At 35.6% G+C, this 25,375-nt stretch overlaps 2 protein-coding genes across 4 annotated transcripts; both read right to left on the reverse strand.

Moving 5' to 3' along the window:
• Positions 1-1,647: 1,647 nt before the first annotated feature.
• LOC127867990 (gem-associated protein 6-like) lies at positions 1,648-12,430 on the reverse strand. Its single transcript, XM_052409533.1, has 3 exons — positions 12,281-12,430; positions 6,570-7,001; positions 1,648-3,114 (listed from the first exon to the last, which is right to left on the reverse strand). Exons 2-3 carry the CDS (start codon positions 6,633-6,635, stop codon positions 2,665-2,667), a joined length of 516 nt encoding a protein of 171 aa, XP_052265493.1. The 5' UTR covers positions 6,636-7,001; positions 12,281-12,430; the 3' UTR covers positions 1,648-2,664.
• Positions 12,431-15,367: 2,937 nt separating this feature from the next.
• On the reverse strand, positions 15,368-21,111 carry LOC127867993 (L-xylulose reductase-like). 3 transcript variants are annotated; one of them, XR_008043844.1, is made up of 8 exons: positions 20,811-21,101; positions 19,422-19,519; positions 18,929-19,083; positions 18,520-18,562; positions 17,820-17,984; positions 16,975-17,092; positions 16,515-16,672; positions 15,368-15,660 (listed from the first exon to the last, which is right to left on the reverse strand). XR_008043844.1 is itself a non-coding variant. In XM_052409534.1 (7 exons), exons 1-7 carry the CDS (start codon positions 21,016-21,018, stop codon positions 15,539-15,541), a joined length of 909 nt encoding a protein of 302 aa, XP_052265494.1. In that variant the 5' UTR covers positions 21,019-21,111; the 3' UTR covers positions 15,368-15,538. The 3 variants fall into 3 exon arrangements, 2 of the variants coding, with proteins under 2 accessions (XP_052265494.1, XP_052265495.1); XM_052409534.1 differs by lacking the exon at positions 16,515-16,672 and having other exon boundaries at positions 20,811-21,111; XM_052409535.1 differs by lacking the exon at positions 15,368-15,660 and having other exon boundaries at positions 15,928-16,672; positions 20,811-21,100.
• Between the last annotated feature and the right edge of the window lie 4,264 nt (positions 21,112-25,375).

Genomic DNA, 25,375 nt, shown 5'->3' on the forward strand with positions numbered 1-25,375 from the left:
TTTCATCATTATTTCATCTGCGAGTCATGATCAATATCCCTAAGAAGTTTCATGATCCTTGGCGTAAGCATTCTTGAGTTATCATCCAGAACCCATTTTTCTAAGTTGAGTCACCATGACCTTGACAGCCATTGTGTGAATACGTTATTTGGCACAGTGACCTTGACCATTGACCTAGTGACCTGAATCAATAGGGGTCATCTTCGAGTCATGATCAATATACCTATGAAGTTTCATGACCCTAGGCGTAAGCATTCTTGAGTTATCATCTGGAAACCATTTTTCTGTGTCGCGTCACTGCGACCTTGACCTTTGACCTAGTGACCTGAAAATCAATAGGGGTCATCTGCGAGTGATGATCATTGTACCTATAAAGTTTCATGATCCTAGGCATAAGCGTTCTTGAGATATCAACTGGAAACCATTTTACTATTTCGGGTAACCGTGACCTTGACCTAGTGACCTGAAAATCAATAGGGGTCATCTACGAGTTATGATCAATGTACCTATGAAGTTTCATGATCCTAGGCGTAAGTGTTCTTGAGTTATCATCCGGAAACCATTTTACTATTTTGAGTCACTGTCACCTTGACCTTTTACCTAGTGACCTGAAAATCAATAGGGGTCATCTGCCAGTCATGATCAATGTACCTATGAAGTTTCATGATCCTAGGCGTAAGCGTTCTTGAGTTATCATCCGGAAACCATTTTACTGTTTCGAGTCACTGTGACCTTGACCTTTGACCTAGTGACCTGAAAATCAATAGGGGTCATCTGCGAGTCATGATCAATGTACCTATGAAGTTTCATGATCCTAGGCGTAAGTGTTCTTGAGTTATCATCCGGAAACCATTTTTCTGTGTCAAGTCACCGTAACCTTTGACCTAGTGACCTGAAAATCTATAGGGGTCATCTGCAAGTCATTATCAATGTACCTATAAAGTGTCATGATCCTAGGCGTAAGCGTTCTTGAGTTGTCATCCTGAAACCATTTTACTGGTTCTAGTCACTGTGACCTTGACCTAGTGAAAATCAATAGGGGTCATCTGCGAGTAATGATCAATGTTTCATGACCCTAGGCGAAAGCGTTCTTGAGTTATCATCTGGAAACCATTCGGTGGACGGACAGATCGACATGTGCAAAACAATATACCCCCTCTTCTTCGAAGGTCCCCGTGACCTTGACCTGGTGACCTGAAAATCAATAGGGGTCATCTGCGAGTCATGATCAATGTACCCATAAAGTTTCATGATCCTAGGCATAATCGTTCTTGAGTTATCATCCGGAAACCATTCGGTGGACGGACGGACCAACCGACGTGCAAAACAATATACCCCCTCTTGTTCGAAGTGGGGCATAATCAGGGTATAGAAATGCTAAGTTATACCATGAGAAATTTGTATAATAGGATAATAATTGCAAAAGCACACCTTCATATCATAATGAAAAAACGCATTTACATTGAAAATTGTATCATTGCTTCCAACAAGTTTGTGCTTAGGGACGGACGGACAGACAGACACTGGGAATACTGTAAAGCCTCTCTATTTCTCTGCATGGAGTATTAATACTCCATGTTCAGAGGGCAGCATTATCTTCCCAAGGTGCAAGCGTGCAATCTTTAAATGAACTATCAGACCAGAAAATATGCACAGACAGATGTTTATTTTTTTTATGGAATCAATCAAGTTGTATTCACATTTATTTGGGACATTATCTACAACACATACGGAGAACACTACAAACTAATATTAAGAAAATTTTCAATCAACAGGTATTGTTATTGAAGATTGTTGTTACTGAAAGAAAAGAAGCAAACCTGACAACCACCGATTCCTTATCAGTTCAATGGGAGAAAAGCAGAAAAAACAATACCACTCTCACTTATTGACTTAATGATCAATTTAACAATTATTTTATTATGTAAAGCAAACTGTTTTATCTCTCCATGCATATAAATTTCATTATTATTTCAAAATGATAAGCAAATATGCTGTTAATTGATAAATTTTTGGGCAGAAATATCCTAATCGCATTTCAACAATTTTCAGACTACTTGCATAAACATGTGTGTGTTTACAATACAACTGCAGATATATCCAACATCAAGAGTATTTGCGAGATTGAAGTCATCTTGTTCACTATAAATGAACTTTTTCAAAATTACCATAGGGCCACACTTAAACAAGAAAATTGTACCCAACTTTGACGTTAAATAAAATGACTAACAATAGATTGAACAAAATTTTGAACCTAGTTCTAATAACTTGAAAGTCTAAGTTTAAACGCTGTTCCTTAATAGCAATAAAGCAGACTGTCTTTGTTACTTCTTGAAAGCCAAATATATGTCTAACATATAATTAATGAAATGATTCTTACACTGCATACATGATACACATCTTCATTTTATAACAAGCTCTTTCTTTATGTGCAACCTTCACGTTATAAGGAACTTAAAGCCCATGTCCACATATCCAAAACAACTCACATACACTCAGATATTCTCAATAAAACTTAACACTACCAATCAGCGTATGACTATTGAAATGTATTTGTGTACAATCTTCACATGCTTGACACACCATTACTTCAATTCAGAGTTCAACAACTTTAGTTGAAAGACTCACACCTAAAGTCCAACTTTATAAACTTCACTCAGCAATCTACCATTCTTGCTGGTCAGCAGGCATGTTTTTAATGAGACCCTGAATCTTGCCTAAGATGATTTCATTCGTGCTGACACAGTTGCCTGCCCCGTACGGAGGCTGAATAACAAGAGCATCAGCAATGGTCAAGAACTCCTCGTTGGCGCCAGTAATTTCCACCGGCAACCTGTTCTTTAGAAGCCACATCCTTACAATGTTCTGTCGTTGCTTCATTTCCTCGAATGTCAACTCTTTCTCACTCTTTGGTCGAAAAAGAGTGTCCAACTGTGACTTGTACGTCTCAATATCTTCGCTCAGTATTCTTACGGCTGAGATACAGTGGCTGGTAATGAGGTCCACCGTGGTTTTGCTGTCTTCAAAGTTCACGAGCACAAACGTTTCAGAGACTGGATCGACTGTGAAGACAAGACCAACATGTTCAACGTCATCGTCTGTGAGAATGCTCACCTAAAAAATATCAATTGATTATTTATGTATGTCATAATGAAAACATCTAAAATATATAAAATATCTTTGAACCTGAAAAGTGGGTAACTGCTTGATTAGCTTTATTGACCATTGGCAACATACAAATTTCAAACAAGGATTGAGTCCACTAATAAATGACTCCCATTTATATAACAATGGTTAGTAAGCAAAAGCATATCATGTGTGCATACTGAAAAATTAAATATCGTTAATATTTGTGGGACATTAATTTTGTTTGATTCTTTAGGATGACCAATCCACTAATATAACATTAAACTTAAGAAATTGACTGAGGCAAATTCACATTTTTTTCCATAGTCAGAATTGTATACAATTATTTACATGTCCACAAAAGTTATTTTGGACAAATTTTATTTAGATGACAATAAATAATTTTGCAGTAATAAATTTACTTAAAATCCTTAGATTCTACCTTAGAAATACAGAACAGACATAGCCAATAATGTTTTTGGATCTAGTAAATTGGTTTCATTAAGAGTCTGACAAAAGAATTACTTGTACCAAATTTTGTTTAATAAGCGTTAAATTGGAGACATTCCTTGTCACTCAATCAAGAACACTTTATTATATGATGATAAACAAAGAACAAAAGGTAAACTACTCTCACCACAAAGCAATATTTGCCGTAAAAATTATCTCCCTTAAAAATGCATTTAAAATTAAACTACTAATGTGTCACAGACAAATCCACCAGAGATTCTACAGTGAAAAAAAGCCTACTGGTTGCACTAGAAATTCCTTACAGTATTATCATCTACACATTTATATACAGCCTTGAAAGTTTTATCAAGACCCACCCAGTCATAAAAGAGGAGTTGCATACACACCGTTTCTGGGACTACATATTCCAACGCCCAGAATAAAAATAAACAAAGGGCCATGATTAATAAACAAGAGGACCTAAAAGGCCCAAAGTCGCTCACCTGAGATAACAAGATATTGGGACAAATCTCCTGACCAGGATTCATGAAGATCGGAAAATAAATCTGGCCTCTAGAGTGTTAACAAGTTTTACTATAGCCATATAAGGAAAAATGCCCCGCCCCCTGGCAGCCATGTTTTTCAACCAACTGGCATCATTTTTGAACTCATTCAAGATATTATCAGGATGAATCTTCTGACCAAGTTTCATGAAGATCGGACAGTAAATGTGGCCTCTAGAGTGTTAACAAGATTTTACTATAGCCATATAAGGAAAAATGCCCCGCCCCTTGGAAGCCATGTTTTTTAAGCAAACATAATTATTTTCGAACTCATCCAAGATATGATTGAGACCAATCTTCTGACCAAATTTCATGAAGATTGGATAATAAATGTGGCCTCTAGAGTGTTAACAAGGTTTTACTATAGCCATATAAGGAAAAATGCCCCGCCCCTGGTGGCCATGTTTTTAAAGCAACCATAACCATTTTTGAACTCATCCAAGATATCATTGGGGCAAATCTTCTGACCAAGTTTCATGATGCTCGGAAAATAAATGTGACCTCTAGAGTGTTAACAAGGTTTTACTATAGCCATATAAGGAAAAATGCCCAAACCGTGGTGGCCATGTTTTTCAACCAACCGGCATCATTTTTTAACTCGTCCAATATATTATTGGGATGAATCTTCTGACCGAGGTTCATGAAGATCGGACTATAAATGTGGCCTCTAGAGTGTTAACAAGATTTTACTATAGCCATATAAGAAAAAATGCCCCGCCCCTTGGCAGCCATGTTTTTCAAGCAAAGGTTTTCATTTTCAAACTAATCCAAGATATCATTGGGACAAATCTTCTGACCAAGTGTCATGAAGATCGGAAAATAAATGTGGCCTCTAGAGTGATAACAAGGTTTTACTATAGCCATATAAGGAAAAATGCCCCGCCCCATGGCGGCCATGTTTTTCAACGAACCGGCATAATTTTCGAACTCGTCCAAGATATTATTGGGATGAATCTTCTAACCAAGTTTCATGAAGATTGGACAATAAATGTGGCCTCTAGAGTGTTAACAAGATTTTACTATAGTCATAAAGAGCCATATTAGAAAAAATGCCCCGCCCCTTGGCAGCCATGTTTTTCAAGCAAAGGTTACCATTTTTTAACTCATCCCAGATATCATTGGGACAAATCTTCTGACCAAGTTTCATGAAGATCGGAAAATAAATGTGGCCTCTAGAGTGTTAACAATGTTTTACTATAGCCATATAAGGAAAAATGCCCCGCCCCCATAGTGGCCATGTTTTTCAACCAACCGGCATCATTTTTTAACTCGTCCAATATATTATTGGGATGAATCTTCTAACCGAGTTTCATGAAGATCGGACTATAAATGTGGCCTCTAGAGTGTTAACAAGATTTTACTATAGCCATATAAGGAAAAATGCCCCGCCCCTTGGCAGCCATGTTTTTCAAGCAAAAGTTTCCATTTTCAAACTCATCCAAGATATCATTGGGACAAATCTTCTGACCAAGTGTCATGAAGATCGGAAAATAAATGTTGCCTCTAGAGTGTTAACAAGGTTTTACTATAGCCATATTAGGAAAAATGCCCCGCCCCATGGCGGCCATGTTTTTCAACGAACCGGCATAATTTTCAAACTCGTCCAAGATATTATTGGGATGAATCTTCTGACCAAGTTTCATGAAGAATGGACAATAAATGTGGCCTCTAGAGTGTTAACAAGATTTTACTATAGCCATATATAGCCATATAAGGAAAAATGCCCCGCCCCTTGGCAGCCATGTTTTTCAAGCAAAGGTTACCATTTTTAAACACATCCAAGATATCATTGGGACAAATCTTCTGAGCAAGTTTCATAAAGATCGGAAAATAAATGTGGCCTCTAGAGTGTTAACAAGGTTTTTCTATAGCCATATAAGGAAAAATGCCCCGCCCCCTGGCGGCCATGTTTTTTAACCAACTGGCATCATTTTCGAACTTGTCCAAGATATTATTGGGATAAATCTTCTGACCAAGTTTCATGAAGATCAGACAATAAATGTGGCCTCTAGAGTGTTAACAAGATTTTACTATAGCCATATATAGCCATATAAGAAAAAATGCCCCGCCTTGGCAGCCATGTTTTTCATGCAAACGTAACCATTTTCGAACTCATCCAAGATATCATTGAGACCAATCTTCTCACCAAATTTCATGAAGATTGGACAAATGTGACCTCTAGAGAGTTAACAAGGCAAATGTTGACGGTGCACAACAGACATCGGACGACGGACAAAAGGCGATAACAAAAGCTCACCATGAGCACGTTGTGCTCAGGTGAGCTTAAAACTGATCAGTGCAAAAATTTCATTCTTGACCATCATCATTTCATCAGGTTCATTCGGACAGCTTTCAAAGTTTGAGGGAAATATACAAACAGAATTGTCTTTTTATGATTATAGAAATGATGAACCATCCTGTAAATTATACCTTTTTATACACATACTGCATCCAATCATCTGGGTCTTTGGTAAATATGGGGTGTAGCTCTTCCATTTCACGATAGATGTCTTTGATTCAGTGGATGTTATGCTGTCTTAAAAACACCTAGTTTGTTAATAAATAATTAACAGATTCTGTAATAAACAGTTTAACTTGATAACACAAAAATTATGCAGCAGGACCAATGTCTACTGATGCATTGGCGTTTCAACTTGCTCTTGGAAAGGCTGGAGTGATTTGTATTTTTGGATCAAATGAGTTTTCTGCGTCAGCTGTTTTTGTAAGATTTCGATCTGTTTTCTCTGATCTTGACGACTGTATTGTATTCCAGGCATCTTTTCAACACATTCTCGGGCTTTCAGAAGCTGGTTCCGAAAATCTATGATCTTTTGGTTAACGTCTCTGGAGTCCCTATCGATGCTGTGAATAAAATATTTACAGTATAATTTTTTTATAACTATATAAATGTGTGTAAAAGTCTAAAAGAAGCTTCAGTGAAGTATATTTCAAAGGACTTTTTCAGGCCAAATTCTTGTACATGTAATTGTTAAGATAACAAGAGCTGTCAGAGGACAGCGCGCTCGACTATCAAGTGCTTGACAGTATAACGCAAGCCATCATGGAGAGGGGGTTATAATGTGGGTGTGTGGTCATTTAATAGATGATCTTTCAAAAAAAAGAAAAAAAAGAAATTATTTATTTATTTTTTTTGGTGGGGTGGGGGGTGGGGGGGGATTCTGGGGTGAGGCGTGGGGGAATGTATGGGTGGAGTCCATTGTGGTATGTCAGGTAAGTGCTGTTTTGTCAAAGTATGAATCAAATCTGATCTTCAATAAAGAAGTTATGGCAATTTAAGCAAAATTTATTAATCTGACCTTGAGAGTCAAGGTCATTCAAAGGTCAAGGTCAAATTCAACTTGCCAGGTACAGTAACATCATGATAGTAAGAAAGTATTTGAAGTTTGAAAGCAATAGCCTTGATACTTTAGAAGTAAAGTGGATCTAAACACATAATTTAACAAAAAAATCAAAGTTACAAAGACAAAAAAGGGCCATAATTCTTACAAAATGCTTGATACAGTTATCTGCTCTTGTTTATAGATTGGGGTCATGTTGGTTAAGAAGTTTGCAAGATATGAAAGCAATATGTCAAGGGTCAGGGACATTGAAAATATTTGAGGTGGTACGCAAAATTGATAACTCTAAGTGGAAAAAGGGCCATAATTCTTACAAAATGCTTGATACAGTTGTCTGCTCTTGTTTATAGGTTGGGGTCATGTTGGTTAAGAAGTATGCAAAATATTAAAGCAATATGTCAAGGGACATAGGAATTATTTGGGGTGGTACGCAAACTTTAACATACAGTTATCAATAATATGCATATTCTAAGTGGAAAAAGGGCCATAATTATAACAAAATGCTTGATACAGTTGTCTGCTCTTGTTTATAGGTTTGGGTCATGTTGGTAAAGAAGTATGCCAAATATTAAAGCAATTTGTCAAGGGACATAGGAAATATTTGGGGTGGTACGCAAACTTTAACATAGAGTTATCAATAATATGCATATTCTAAGTGGAAAAAGGGCCATAATTATTACAAAATGCTTGATACAGTTGTCTGCTCTTGTTTATAGGTTGGGGTCATGTTGGTAAAGAAGTATGCCAAATATGAAAGCAATATGTCAAGGGACATAGGAAATATTTGGGGTGGTACGCAAACTTTAACATTTGCACGCTAACGCGAACACTATCGCCGACGCCGGGGTGAGTAGGATAGCTCCACTATATATATTTCATATATAATAGTCAAGCTAAAAATCAGGATATTTCATCAAAATTGTGAGGACATTTGACCTCGTGATATTACGACACAAAAAATATTTCACTTCATTTCGAATTTTAGGTAATGCATAATTACCACAAACAACATCCAGTTTTAACAGCAATTCTCAACAGGAATAAAGTTAATTTGTTAAAAAATGTCCAAAACACAAACATGGTCATTTTTTGGAAGTAAACCCCGCAAGAACACTAAGCGCTAGTCATTATAAAATTAAGTATCGGATGTGTTTTTATTTGACATCAAAACTGGGGTATTTCCACTGAATAAGGGCAAATCAGGTAATCATAAATGCATGGGGCACTGTTCTTATTAAGCTATTTAATTACAACGAAATGCATTATGTTATCTAAAAACTGGTTAAAATAGTGCACTCCCTTGCCAAAAATTAAAGAAAAGCTTAATGGGCAGTCAGTCTAAAAAATCAGCTATTAAACACTTTTTTGTTGTGTAAGCACTACATTTTCCAAATATCTAACTAGTGAAAAAAGGCATGGTACATAAACTGCATGTTGTTATAAAACAAGAGATGTGTTCGTCAGAAACACAATGCCCTCTATTGCGCCGCTTTAAAAAAAATAAAAATAAAATTATGACCTTTGACCTTGAAGGATGACCTTGACCTTGAACTTCCACCACTCAAAATGTGCAGCTTCATGAGAACGCCGCTTTGATTTTTTTTTTTTTTTTTTGTGACCTTTGACCTTGAAGGATGACCTTGACCTTCAACTTCCACCACTCAAAATGTGCAGCTTCATGAGATACACATGCACGCCAAATATCAAGTATCTATCTTCAATAATGCAAAAGTTTTGGCCAACGTTAAAGTTTTTTTTTCCGACGGACGGACAGATAGTCCATATAAACGGACTTACAGAGCCTTTGATAATTTTTGCTATGGCGGCTCTGGGAGTCCATATTCACTCGTTCATAAAGACAAGAGCAAATCTGCGCACAGATTTTGTGTGCATAACTAAACAGACGCTGTCGAGACAAATTGAGGAAAATAATGAATAAACTTCATAAACATGTTAAATTTACCTGAATGGAAACCTACCGATGTTATCCTTTGCATGCACCCTATAAAAACACGACGATGTTTCAACACACTTTTCTCGCTGACATGTTTATGTTTAAATTTGAATCAGTGTATTCTGTATTGAATACCACATCGTTATCGACTTTAATAGGCTCCAACACATAACCCGATGTGCAAAATATTGGTGTACTGCGACCTAACAAATATAAGGTCAATTTTCCAATTTGGCGGATACAGCGTACGAAAGAAAAACTAAGTCAATAAAAAAGAATTATTTCTTGCTTTAATGGTACCAGTTGGATGAGTTTGTGGTTTAGACAAGTAAACTTTAATAAGTTCTTGCAGTTTCAGTGTTCCTTAACCCTTGCATTGTTGATAACATTTTGCACCCATGGACAAGAGAGAGCGCATTGCAACTCTCAGCAGCCCATTGGGGTATAAAGCTGAGAGTTGTATAGACGAGTTAATTGTTATTGTTTACATTCGGGATTTTCCGCGCATGCGCACTGACTGGTTGGCAAAAACACTGGTTACAGTCACGTAAAACATGTATAAAGGGCTTTTGTTTAGTCAATTAAACGATAAAAAATCCGAAATAAACATTACAAGTCTTAAACAATAGTGCAAATATATCATATTTAGTACTAATAAATGTATCATCATATATATAATTTCCTCTTTATAAAAATACAAATTAGTTATTAGTATCAGAGTAAACGTGGTCGGAAGACTAAATACTGACAATACCACACAACAAAACAATACATTAGCCGTATTCTTTTTTATAGTAAGACTTTAAAAAATGATATTTCAAAACTTATAAAACATATATTAATTTGATTATAACTATAAACGGTGTGGATATTGTTATTGCTCATCAGCGACCGAAAGTGTATTATAAGAGGCGCATTTAATCAATTATAAAACAAAGCCATAAAAAACGGAATACATTAACAATCGTTAAATGTTGTTGTAATTTTCTTTTCCATAGAATGAATTTTCGTTTCGTTTCCATTGAATAACAATATTAATACATTTTAATATACAAATGAAAATAAAACCTGCATCTTGTGCAAATTGAACTGTCTTTGCATGTATATTGAAATCTCTTAACAAGTAATAAGGAGTGATACATTTAACAATCTAGCATTTTATGATAAATATATGTATTTATTTAATTTATTTTACGCAAATACTGTTTATCCATTGTGATTGCTTGTTTTCATGATGGTGTTACGTGCAATGCAAGAACGTATAATCTTTACACTAAATTGACGAGTTTACATTTGCCGGTACCCGCGGTAAATACATCAATTGTGTAGCAGTAATATTGAACAATATTTTAACTTTAAAGACATAAAGCACTGTATTATTATGATTAAACTGGCTAACAAATAAATACACATGTTCCTGTTAATCCGTTTCGGACAAATATCTTCTTTTTTTAATATGTTAAATTATTTATTAAAGCAAATGTTACGTATTTTGGCTTTAATATTTGGCTTGCTCAATATGACTACTCAATATGCCAAGAGATGACATGGAAGTATCATAAAGTCTGCCACATGTGGTCTATGCAAGGACCCAATTAAAGTATAGGTCCCTATGTTTATGACGCCGGCATGTTTTCTGTGTAATTGTCTGGGCAGTCTCCGATCATAACGAGATAATATGCTTGTGACGAACAACGGTTCAATTAAACACCAGGTTAGAAATGCTGAAACAAGTGTCAAAATTGGTGTGCACAATTAAATAAAACAATTAGATTTATGAATGTATTTGTTGTGTAACAAGGTAAGTTTGTACAGATATATTAAGATTAAAATCAGTTACTATATGTTGCGAACAAAAAGCGATCTACTTGTTGTTTGTTTCCATCCTTATTTGTGTTCTTTCATTAAATTTAATTTATTCTAAACGAATTTACATTTCTGAAATTTTGTATCTAAAATGGACGTGAAAATGCGGTTAGTAGAGATTTTTGTGGTAACCACATACCGAGCTCGTAGATAGTGTACGTTCCACTCCAGAGCTCGTTTTTAGTAAAAACAAATAAGAACAACAATATAATCGTTCAAAAAAAATGAATTTCCACGCATGCTTATGTTTTATTCAGACATAAATAGTAAAATTATATTTGATACAGTTCATGATTATCAGTAAAAACGATGATAATGTCAACCTTCTCTATATGCGCTTATATGAATTCCACCTCTTTTTGCCAACCAGTGGGCGGAGTCTTAACTTTGCAAGTGCGTGTGACGTCACGCGTTAACTCGTCTATTATTGCAACTAACGGACAGACTGACATACACACCGACATGCTGACTGACGTAGAGTTCAACTGCTATATGCCACCCTACCGGGGGGCATAAAAATGGTTTAGGAAACCTTAAATTGGGAGCTTAAGTCAGTCATGGTGAAAAATATAGCATTTCTATCCGTAATATTGTCCCTCTTAATGAATACAAACAAACTTTGGAAGTTAATAAATTCAAAAACACGCGTGTGTTATATGTCAATCTATAGTTAAATGTGTATTTTTGTACATACAACGAAAACTGCATTTAAATCTGATTGTATACTGGCTAGACTTAGCTCACTGTAGTAATCTAAAGACTGGATCATGTTTAATGCTTTTCATATTTCAGTCATTCTGAATGGTTTGTTCATAGCTGCGAATTTCAAAAACCAAGTTCACGAAATTATTCCGATATTAAAAAAATAACGAAGTGTCGCGAAATTATATTGTAAAAGACTAAACAGGTGGTTTATTAACCTGTTTGATTACGATTTGACAATCATATTTCTCGTTACATACCTTTTAATTATGTCGTAAATGTAAGGAAGAAAATTTAGTTCATTATCTGCTACATTTGCCATCGTAGCATCGTTTGTCTTTATAAATATTTCGAGTTTAAGGTTACTTGCCACTAAATGTATATAATACCACCAAAGGTTAAAAACTACCACACCTTAAACAGCATTACACAATGTGAACCATATTACCGTATTGTAAGCCACATTAATATGGAAACGCTCAACGAGTCATATGGCATTGTATTTTTGCCATTAAACATATGGTCCGCAAATCTGCCCGTATGGAATGTGGTCCGTAAGGTCCTTATCCCTTATTTTCATAGTATCGGCCCTCCTCCTAGTATATCGTGACTTAAAGGGGCCTTTTCACAAATGTTGGCATGTATTGAAGTTTGCAATTAATTTTTTAAAATCTCCAGTAAAAAAAAAACAAGAATACAATTTAAAAAAAGTAAACCTCAACTGGGCTCGAACCACTGACCCCTGGAGTCCTGGATGTAAAAGTTGTCCGCTTAGACCACTCGGCCATCCGTGCTCATGATATGAGGTACTGTATTTTTCACTTTATATAAGTAATCCTCGTAGTTTCAAAAAATAAAACGAAAACAACAGAACTTTCCAAATTGTTCAATCGTTTCGCGTTGCAACGCTTTATAATTTTCATGTTTTTAAATTGTCAAAAGATGCATATAATGGATATTTTAAAGCATGGTTAATGTTCAGTATTACTGTTTCCTCACAAATATCATAACTGAAACGAAAATGTGCAAATCTGAAACAACTTTTTTTATTTTTTTCAATTCACCAAAACGTGAAAGGCCCCTTTAAGCGAAAAATCCTCAAGATGTGCTAAAAAGTTAATGTTTTTTTTCGATTTATAGAAGTTGTAATTTATTATGTGGTTATCGATGACTATTACGACGGCTATACCATTTTAGTCAGGGACGTACGGCTGACTAGAGTCTGAGTCTGGCAACAAACTCTAGTAGATCAATGTTGTGTCGTAAGACGATTTACTTAATGCTCATTTCCTTGTGGAACATGGTTTAAGCGTATCAATAATGTTCTCTAAGTCGATTTGTGTTTTAGTCTTTTCAACAAATCATTATAAAGAGAATCAGCCAGGTTTTGATAATTATCATTTATTCAAATATGTAAATTGGTGTAACATTACATAAGTGTAAATTTGAGTTCCAACAGGGTTCTCTGTTTAAAGATAAGTTTAAAATAGTTATTGAACTAGTCTGAGAAATACAATTAAAAATTGTGTACTTTATTTAGTTGTCACTAAACGATTATGAATGCGTAAGATCGCTTGAAAACGATATATTTCTACCGTTATTACAATAATGATTAACACTTTTACAGTTCCTATTTTTCCTATTCTTTAAGAGTTCAACGGTGATGTTGGTGTAAGTTACTGCGCCTAAAACCTCCTTGTGAACTATTTGGATGCTGCAATTGTGTTTGCAGCAAATACAAACCCTACAGCATCGCTTCATTGCAAAAATAACATACAATTTTGATAAGTAAATGTGTAAACATGCTCAGTCTCTTACTCCGAACATCGTGTGGTTTACTTCGCTGTCAAAGATTTCTTCATACTCGGAAACAAACATTATTATTTTTATAAAATTAGTGTATATGTTAAAAAATATAACGACGGTAAACAGTAAAGCGATCGCTAAGTTCAATTTTAGCTATAGGCGCCTGTTTCATGCTAGTTGCATTGTTTTATTTCGGTAATTTCATCCATTTTAGTCATTAATGCGCGTAAATGTGCATTTGGTGATATTTGCTCTAATTAAAGAAACACAAAATTATATGTACGGTACGTACATTATATAAAAATGTGTCGTCCCAAAGTACGCGTTTAACAAACATGCAGTTTGATTCCTATTCATTACGTCATAGCAAATTGTCTAGCTAAGTAAATCATTTCAAGAATTAAAGTATTACGTTTAGACACGTTGAACTGTACAGATCAGGGTAGAACATAAAGCAAACCTTCAAACCGTGTCGAAGAAAGCAGGTTGATCTAACAACTATTTCTATTGTTTCGTTAAGATCGATCTTTGATCTTATTATTACAACTATTTGATGTTACAAGAGAGATGAATACTGCGATGTTTTAGCCGCTCTTGGCTTAACCGCGGTAGCTGATACTTCCGTTACTCTTGACTCACGCGACCGACACACGTGGCGCTACGATGACGTCTACTAGCTAACTGGCGACATTGCCAAAACTAGATTTCTAATCCGCTAAGTTATAAGTCCACTTCCGCTTTCACCGGATGGGACTAAAGGTGTACACTCAGCCCGTCATGTCTGTCTGTCCATGCGTCCTAAGAATGTGTTTCCGAGATTTCTAAAAAAGTACTGAATAAACTTAAATGAATTAAAGTGAATTTACAGGGGGCATTATGTGGATTATGTCAAACACTTTTAAACACAATATTTAAAAAGAAATACTAGTATAACTGTTACTAAAACTAGACAAAAATAACATTTTTTTTGCCACAGCATAAGAAATTAACATGTAATTAGCTATAACATTCATCAAGGTTCTCCATATGTTATTCTTTGTTCATCCAAACGTCTGTCTTTCCGTCCATACAGCCTTTAAATAACTAGAAAAGTACCTATCATGAGGCTCGATCCTGCAATTTTTAAAAAGTACTGAAGATTCCATTATAAAACTTGGCGCAGTTAAAAATGACCAAATGAGTAGTATGAAAAACCTTTCGCTTTCCAACGGCGGTCATAGTTAAGGTCACTGTCATTAAAACATGGAACAATATTGTAATTACTGAAAAACTTCGCAAGAAATTTTTGAAACTTGGTATAACATTTGGCTGCATGTACCTTTTGTATGTCTGTCAACCCATTCCCATGATCACCCGCAAGTCTACCTGTCCATCCGCATAAAAATGAAATAACTCATATGCACTTAGAACTACAATACGATCGTGTCAATGTAATTTGGAATGCATATTACAAGTGATGCGTTGTCTCTGCGTCTCCTTTCATTTGTAAAAGTGTCAAATGTCAGATGGCGGTTAATAAAATAAAATACCATGGAGTAACGTTACTTCTCAAACGGTTTATTAATAAGAAATAACCACTAAAATTGATATACGCATGAATAACAATGTGACGGCTACATTCAATGTTTTCCTCACAGGTAAATTGTCTGGTGAATGTAAAAACAAAACAAATATGACGCAAGTTCTGGGTAAACATGTCTTAATGTATCTGCTCAAAGTGTCGTCAAAGCTTCGCCTGTGCAGTCCGCACAGGCTAATCGGGGACGAAACTTCCCGCTTTTGAGGATATTTTCGTGTACATGAAGACTCTTCTTAAGTGTTTCACCTGATAAGCCTGTGTGATAAATGAAGAGCGGATTTCATTATAAAGCATTTACATGGTCCAAAAAGTGCAGAAGGTAAAGAACATGTTTTAATTGATAGGGGTTTCACCCGACCGGTAGGGGACTCCTGCATTGCGAGCAATAGATCCATAAGAGCTGTAATTTATCTCATCTCTTGAAATGCCTATATAACTTGAAAAATGTATAACATTAACTATAATGATTAAAATATAAAGTCCCACGGCATATACTTTGTGCTTGAAAACAAGCATAAATGATTATTTGATGCACAATTTATTAACAAATAACATTATCGCAGACAAATACATTGCATAATGGTCGCGAGGATTGACTTGCCATGTGTCCCCGTGTTCATTCATCAAAATTACTAATACAAAATTATTCATGAGTCGTCTGTTTGCGTTTAAAACAATATGGAAATTATTAGGATCGTGTAACACTTTTTTCAATGTACAACCTCTACGAACTATTCGAATGAAAGACATCAGAGACAGCGCCTTCTGGCACACCACACATTCGTGATAATAAATAAGCCTCGCTCTGGGAAAACGGGTCTTAATGTTTGTGCGTAAAGAACCGTCCCAGATTAGCCTGTCAGGGACGACACTTTTTGCTTTTAAGGAAATTTGCGTTTATAAGAAATGCCTTCTTAGCAAAATTCCAGTTAAGATGGAAAGTTTCGTCACTGATGAGCATGTGCAGTCCGCACAGGCTAATCTGGGACGACACCTTATGCACAATTTAACCCATAGCAAGGCTCGTATCAATAGAACGATGGTTGAAGTTTTAACCGTAATAATTCTTCAAACATTAACAAAGCACCGCACAAATCACTTGGGCTAACCCTAGATCAAAACTAATTCAAATCTTTCGATCGTTGTGAGACGGACATGTGGCGTTAACTCGTCAGAAGGCCGCCTTCTACAGGTAAATTGACTCCGTGAATCATGGACGCCTGGTCACTCAGTAAAAACACGATGGCATCGACAATTTCCGAAACCTCTACAATCAATACAATTCAAATAGATAAAACAATATTTTTAAGATGTACATATACATGTGCAAGTTCGTACTTTAATGTAACTCATGGTTAACTTAAATTAAACATTATTTCTCTTATTGAAAGGAGGATACGTTATAAAATTACCGCAAGTGTAATCGACTATCAAATAACTTATTTCTATACATTATGTTGTAATCGTCACAGTCTTGCATACATAACTTATTATACCAAAACTAAAAATAATCAATAGTTCCCTGAGAATCAATTATGTAACAAATGGTACAACACAATGGTGCCTTACCGAGAAAACGTCCCATTGGTATTCGGGCCAGCATAGGGTCCGCTTTTGCCGGGTCGCTCCATGCCATTCGACCAAGCTCCGTGAGGGCAACAGTGGGATTCACCGAGTTCACACGAATCTGTAAAACCAACGATGATTTGTTAAACTGGGAAAATAGACCCTCGTGAGTTTGAGTCCCAGCCTGGCACCATAACATGGAGGCAAATAATATCAATGCGGCATAGTAATGTAATCGTTGTTTTTCGAAACTCACCGAAACCCGTTTTTTTGTCGCAAATTTACATGTGGTACACTCAAAAGTGACCTATAAATTATGCATCGTTTATAAAATTAACATGACCTCCAATCTTCTAGTCCATTTGTGAATATTCATGTGACACAAATTCACATTACAGTAGAACTTGGTTTGTACTGAGTAATTAATTGAGTTCCGAATAAGGTCAATTGAAAATCTGGTTAAAGTCGTCCAATGCATAAACAATCCTTGTACAGCTCTTCGACATAAACATAAAACTGACGTGAATTTTTCGTGAATGTATAAAATATTTTCAACACTGGAATCTTATTTAATAAATAAAAGAACGTCGGACAAACTGACGGTTACGTTGAAATTCATCTTGTGATACATGTGAACAAATGAACCCAATAGTGAATATAAATAAGCTTCGCTCTGCGAAAACGGGGCTGACTGCATGTGCGTCTCTTCCAAACGAAAATAGTAAGAGAGTGTCGTCCCTGATAAGCATAAGCAGACTGCAGACTTATATGGAACGACGATTTAGGCACATGCATTACGCCCAGTTTTCTCAGAGCGAGGCTCATGTGTTAATTTTGGCGACACATACCTTATGTTTCCCGAGTTCGAGCGCCATTACGTGCGTCAGCTTGTCGACGGCGGCCTTTGACGCGCAGTACACGGCGTGTTCCTCGAGTCCGCGCATGGAGGCCGTACTCGAGACGTTCACGATGGCACCCCCACACTTCCGGTCCACCATGCCGGCGGCGACAACCTGCGAAAGGGAGATAAGTGTTCGATTGTGGCGCGAATGTTTTCTAACTCTTTACGCATCGGTCTCTCTTGAAATGTTGTATAAACGGTTTGGAATTAATTAACTAATATGACGCGCGTATCAATTTCCTTATGACATATATAACGTAACAATATAAATGATCCTTTGTTAACATATACAAGTGAATAAGATTTAGTTTATCTTTATAATTATCTCGCATATTCTAATGAACAAGCTATTCATAAACGCAAATATCCAGAAGGCAACAGTCTGAAGAAACATCTGTAAATATCGTACTAATGCTTTGTTCAAGCAGTTTTAAAACAGATAATTACCATTCATGTGCAAAGAACGTTTTTAATGGAGTAACCATGGTAACGAAGTGTCTTTCCAAAGGCGATAACCATGGTACAGGATAATAAGAGACCATCAAAATTTGATCTTCAGAGAGAGCGCTTTGTCCACAAGCTTTTGTATTCTTGGGATTCCTTTTCCGAAGCATCTCAATATGTTATGTATCAATGTGAATATTTACCTGAGCAACGTTGAATACCGCCTTGAAGTTAACGTTCATTATACTGAAATATAGAACAACAATGTGGGAACAACTGACGCGTGGGCTGGGAGAAAGAACGAAGAAACAGACGGACATACGAAAGAACAGGGGATCTAATGAGTGGTACATAAATGAATAACGACGAAAAGGAAGAATGATCGCTTGCGGTAAATTGCTGAAATAAATCAACTGGACGTTTCAATTTTCAATCAAGCAATCAGTGATTCGTCTCTTACATTTCATTTTCATAGGATATGAAAAAAACGCAGAGTCACAATAGTATGTAGTGATTCAGTGCTAACTTTGAAACAACTTGTATTTTTCCTCAAAACATATTCATATATTCCAATTATACAACGCAACAATTTAAACAAAAACAGCGTGTTACCAATCCAAATCTTCCTTTTTCACATCAAGGAACCTGTCCAGCTTGTTAACTCCGGCGTTGTTGACCAGAAAATCCACGGCGCCGATTTCTTGCACTTTCCGGCGGGTGCAATCCCAATCTTGTAGTTCACACTGCACTATTTCTATCGATGGAATCTACAGAAACCACATAATGCCATTGTAATAGTGTACATAATACGAACTGCACTTACAGTATTGTTTGTGTTAATCCAAGCTCAAATCATCAAACCATGCATGTCATAAACCAATTATTACTTACATTGCAATATTTCTTGGGATGGATTATGAAAAATTCTAAATCAATCATGTAGAGTAAATGGTATCTATTCAAGTTTCTATGGAGTTATCTCTGTGACTCATTGCTGGTAAAGTACAGGAAAATCTTACGGAAGCATCATTTATGTTCCGAACTTATGCTTTAAATAAACGTACATTGTACATGCATTTAGATTTACTCAAAGATGATGTAGTACCTCAAATTTGAGAGAGTCCAGGTCTTCTTGGGTCCTGCTTAGTGCGACCACGTGTGTACCAAGCTGTGCAAGTCTTTTTGCAGTTTCGCGGCCGATTCCTGAGAAAAGAAATACATAAACAAGAGCTGTCTCCATAGGATGACATATGCCCCCGATAAACGCTTTGATAGAAATTATGAGCATTTTTCGAAACCTAACGCATTTTTCGAAACCTAAACGCGGACCCTAAGTTCAGGGTCAAGGTCAAAGGGGTCACAATTTGTGTGCGTATGGAAAGGCCTTGTCCATATACACATGCAAACCAAATATGAATGTTACATCTGAAGCGACATAGAAGTTATGAGCATTTTTCGAAACCTAAACGCAAAGTGTGACGGGCAGACGGACGGAAAACCGGACGGACAGTGCGATCACTATATGCTCTCCTTCGGTGCTATAACAATCTAAACATGATCTAGTTTGTACGGGTCTCATTCAGGCCAACGTTTTGTTCGTATGCGACTTATTTCCAGCACCAGTTATACCTGTATTTTGCATGCGTGCATGTGTACGTTTTACAAAAATAATTTACAATACATAAATGCAAAAGATCCCATTTATGCAGAAAGCCATTCCGACAGTATTGACACCACTTAAAACAACTATGGTAACGCACATACAAGTATGACATTTGCCAATTATACACTAATTAACTGTTAAATCATTTAACAAAGTTGATGACGACTTAAAAATCAATCACTCAAAATAATGTGCATATATCGGAGTTTATTGTAAAGCTATGCAGGAAATCGCTCACTAGTTTTTAAATATAACACTTTTCATGCAGCCTGGTACCAAAGCATAAAGGAATCTGTGAAAAGTGTAACAGCAACAAAAATAGTTGTCCAATGGTGCAAGAATGAAAATTGTAAGTGAAGTGTAATTCAGAAGATAACGCACACCACATTGCAGTCCGAGATCCATTCAAACATAAATTTGTATCAAATCAGACATATTTTGCACACGCTGTATTGGATGTCTCAGTAATGCAAAGTAATTGTCAATGATTTACATAATGGTCATAATAAAATCCCAGACACATTGTACATGGATCTACCGGTACTTCGATGTACCGCTATATATTGATGCATGCTTTGACTATGTCAAAATGTATTAATTCTTATACAAAGATTGAGCTTGAAATTCGAGGATACATCATTTACGTACTACATAGTTGACATCAATTGAACACTATTGAACGTCAACAAAATAATAGGCTAAGGCCATTAAGGGGGCGTGGCTTGCGCGCAATGCATTTACATATATAATAATATTACTAAAGCACAACTTATTTTATTGCTAAATATAGTAATGTATTTATTTAATACTCATGATATCCATCGGTTAAACCTTTGCCAGCTCCCGTTACAAGTGCCTTTTTTCCTTGAAACTGTTTATTATCCATTCTTCGAGCTAAATTTTGACCACAAATAATACTTCTCTCCCTTGGGGTTTTCCCTTGAACGTTCTTGTAGGTCACAATATACCAAAAGATTTCCCTATAGCCAACAACTTCAACGAAAAATAAAGTCAAACTTTTGAGCGTAGACACCCTCATAACCTTTTCTTAAAAAGGATTCCGAGCCAAATTGATTTAAACAATAAAAAAGATAGGTCATGCAGTATGTAAGAAAGAACTCGACGCGAATCAACGGTCACTGTTTTAAGGCCATCTTTTTACCGGCTTAACTCCAGGTGATGATGGTTTCCCGCCATCTGTCAAAGTCTGTAGTATGGTTGTTACTGGTTGAGTCGTGGGTTCTGTTTGATTCGTGGGTATAGAAATCGCGTAAAATCTCGCGATAGAACGTTCGCACAAGATGCAGTTCGTTACGGAAAAATGTTTTGACACGGTCACCATTTTTTCCGGTCAAAAATGCGTCAAAAACAAGTAAATAGTGTAATTCATCATAACTTGATAGGTCCTGAAGTATTTCCTCATTTATGTATTGTTCATACAGTGTTTCAAAGTAACACAACATTGTTTATTTATGAGTATTTACCATGCTACATCGTCTGTTGACATTTTTTCACAAGAAATTAACCTGTCCTGCAAGGTCAGTTTCAAGGCTATTTATAGTATGCAAATCTTGAAATTCTGGCAGCCAATCAGAACCCACGAATCAACCAGAAGCTTATTTTCATGATGGTAGTTTGACACTATCAACACAGTCGATTATTTTGATGTTTAAAGACGATAAACATTTGGAAAAAAGCAACACATCTTAAAGAAGAAAGGTTAATAATTATTTTAATTATGATTCATGGTCATATATTTATAAAATATTTGTGATGTACAGTTAAGTCCGGTAATCTTGCGCGTCCGGTAATCTTGCGCACTTCGCATTTGCGAATCTCGCAGACGACGAATGGTTTTCTTTAGTGATGAAAGATGGCATTTCACATTTTAAAGAATTAACGGATTTAAAAGTTACGTATTCCATGCCAAATTAATTTCGATCATTTCATTTAAACACCGGTTGCGTCATCCCTATACATCGTAAACACTGGCCTCCTTACGAAAAATTCAAAATGAATCACAAATTCCCTGCAGTCTTTAGCGTTTTCATACTTTAAATTATGAATTCATAAATCCAACGTGTAATTTATTATTCCATTGCACAATATCCGATCAGTTTTGGTATTTTTTGCCATAAAAATATATCGCATCAGACGACATAGTCATCATTTACCGCGATTCTGTCAAACCATTTTGGTATGATCTCCGCATGCGCAATGGCCTAGTTTTTATATTTTCTGTAAACTATGGAAGCATGATCGTGGTATCAAACCTGTTATGCATTTTTTTCACGCATACCGGTACTTTTTTTATTAATTGTACACTATTATTAGTGACTATATTATTTATTGATTTGTAGTGAACAAAAACTGCACTAGAAATCCACATGTAATTTCAATGGTTTTACAAACTGATTTTAAAAATATTTTTATGGAATGTTTTTTGTCAATAATTGGACACCATACAATTTTGGAAATTTTGCCTAAATGAGGTCATTATACAAAGTGCGCAAGATTACCGGACACTCTGATAGTTTGAAAATGAGGTGAGTCATGTTTGTTTTGAAATCAAATCGGACAGTTCTTCACTGAATTAACTAGATATTTTTGTGTTAATAAGCACATGAACTTATTATTTTTATAATAAATTTAGATATTTTGTTGCCAATTTATAAAAGAACGTGTTTTTTTAAAACCAATTGATCCTTAACTGCGCAAGATTACCGGACAGCATCGTAACAACTTTATGAAAATTACCCACGACTCAACCAGACTATAGCATATACAACAATGTTTTCTCTACCACATTCACACAGAAATATCCAAAAATAAAGTCATGGCAAGTGCCCATAGTGAGAATTGTGTCTTAAAATAAATGACGTTCCATTTTTAGAGGGTATAGCACCACAAGTATTTAGTATACTGTAACCTGTATTTTGAAGGTTCGTATGTCTACTGCCCGAGGATCACACTGTTACAACGGATGCTATTGGTTCCTCTCCCAGGCGTGTAACCAACGATTGGCTTTTTAACATTTTATGTCGTTTACTCGTAGAGTAGGGACAAGTTGTGTCAACAAACTGAAAATAAGTCATGCCACAAACTCTTGTTTAACATGCTGCTGAAACCCTTCTTAACCAAAACTAAGATCGGTAAGAAGAATGTGAAGATCAATCGTGGTGTGTGTAAATATATAGCTAGCGTATATTCTTTTTAAATTGTTTATTTTCATCTGTTATTGTAAAGTGAAAAATCCCCTTCGATGGCTTCATGTCCTTATTTCACTACAATTCCAAACTTTATGATCTTTCTTCAACATGTTTCTACTGAAAACTTGTATTAAATGATTGGAACTATTTATCATTTTGCGTTTTTAGTATGATTATACAGTCAAGTTACCATTACCGGATCATTACCCATAGCGGATCATTTTGATGTTCAAGACTGTGTATCGCGATAAATAGTTGACATTTTTAGATGATATTTTGCACACAGCATCTTCAAAGCTTGTTCTTAAAACGTTTTGATTGAGTCGTAATCGGAGTAAATCTGTGTCAAACATTTCGGCATGTTTTGCTGACATGTAGATACAACTTTGTTTACTTCCGTGAATCCGTCTCGTTTCCAAATCGAGGTTGAACATTTTTTGCTGCCACATGCTATAACTCTGTTGGAAAAAAAGAAGTTTATGCATTAATTTAAAGGCCATTCAGTAGTATTTTTGCCTGCAAAAGTCCATTTCAGTTTTGATTCGTGTTTTGCAACACCTTAAATGAAATGAAGAATTTGGGCAATAACAGATCAAGCGTGATAATATACTATTTGATAATATATAGTATTAAAATATATGCAAATCTTGTTGATTCTTACAATAAATGATCTCAATCTAAATATTTTATTTATGTTCCATGTTCAATATCGATGATTAGATATGATTCAAACAATTTACATGGTTTATAAGATGCCCATATCTTTTCAATCATTTTAGGATTTTCAACAGATAATTCACACAAGAACACCATGCGTAAAATGTAGATACAAGATCACATATAGAAAACAATAAATAACAAAAAAAAGAATATAATTTATAACTGGAAATGTAACTGGATCATTATAAACAACACAGTGCGTGTTTCGACAGATCAAATAGCGTGTTAGATGCCCCCTGAGTGGTTTCTATCACGTAATCCGTTATGGCTACAACTGATCTGTTAATGCATTAATTCTGCGGCATAAAAATAGGTAGCACAACTACATTTTGCCTGCGTTTAAAAATAATACTATGTGCTGAATCAGTAAGCACAGGTAATATTTAATCAAACTGGTGTAAAAGAAGTTTCAAAACAATTATTGCTTTTCACCAGAACAACTTTATTACGCTACTGATCCGGTAATGGTAACTTGACTGTATCATTTCAGTTAAGTTGAAAATATATGGCATACAATTTTCAATCAGGATGTGACTTGTTATTACTAAGAGCTGATTCCATGTTACTTTATTTACTGATAGCACAAATTAATTACCAAAATCTTACTGGATAAATGCGTCAACTATATGGTAGGTGGTTCTTGTTGCATCGTGGGTATAGAGATCACGCGAAATCGCTTGATAGAACGTTCGCACATGATGCAGTCATTATTGTTCTGGGAACATTGGATTATAGACCAGTTGAATGTTATTGTTTACATTTGGGATTTTCTGCACATGCGCACTTACTGGTTTGCAAAAACACTGGTTACAATAACGTTAAAACATGTATACCTGATCAAAGAAAATAATGGTGCAGGAACATTTGATTGTACAGTAGAAGAGTTATCTTTCAATTATAGTAATTACACCTGACTACAATTACAATGCTTTCAAACAATTAATGTACTATTATTAATGGTGTATATAACAAAAGAAATGGTGACCAAAATACGTAAACCCATAACAAGTCAGCTAGTTTCAATTTTTTGCGAAGGTCAAATATTCGCTCAAAATGACCCAACATATAGACCCCATATATGCAGTAAGGTCAATTGAAATAGTAACTGCTGGCCAGTTATTACTGGAAACCACAATATAATTGTGTAATTATGGTATGCTTGTCATTGTTGGGTTGTTGTAATTTTTTAAGTTCTCAGTATTATGTTCTTTAACAAGACATCTCCATCATTAAAGACAGTGCTTATTAAATGTGTTAGGTGGAGAGTAATTGTTACAAAGTGTTACAAACTGAATGTGTCATTTTTACTTGTGAAATTGTTGAATAGGGCTAGGTTTTTGAAGGTGTTAATTTTTCTCTTACTATGAATGTTGATGGTTTATTTTTTGTATTATTAGCCAAAGAGTCAAAAGAAATAAAGCAGAGTGAGTACCAGGGCTAGACATTAACGGTATTGTTTGTTTGGAC

This window comes from Dreissena polymorpha, chromosome 2 (assembly GCF_020536995.1).
Source record: "Dreissena polymorpha isolate Duluth1 chromosome 2, UMN_Dpol_1.0, whole genome shotgun sequence".
Classification (NCBI taxonomy): domain Eukaryota; kingdom Metazoa; phylum Mollusca; class Bivalvia; order Myida; family Dreissenidae; genus Dreissena; species Dreissena polymorpha.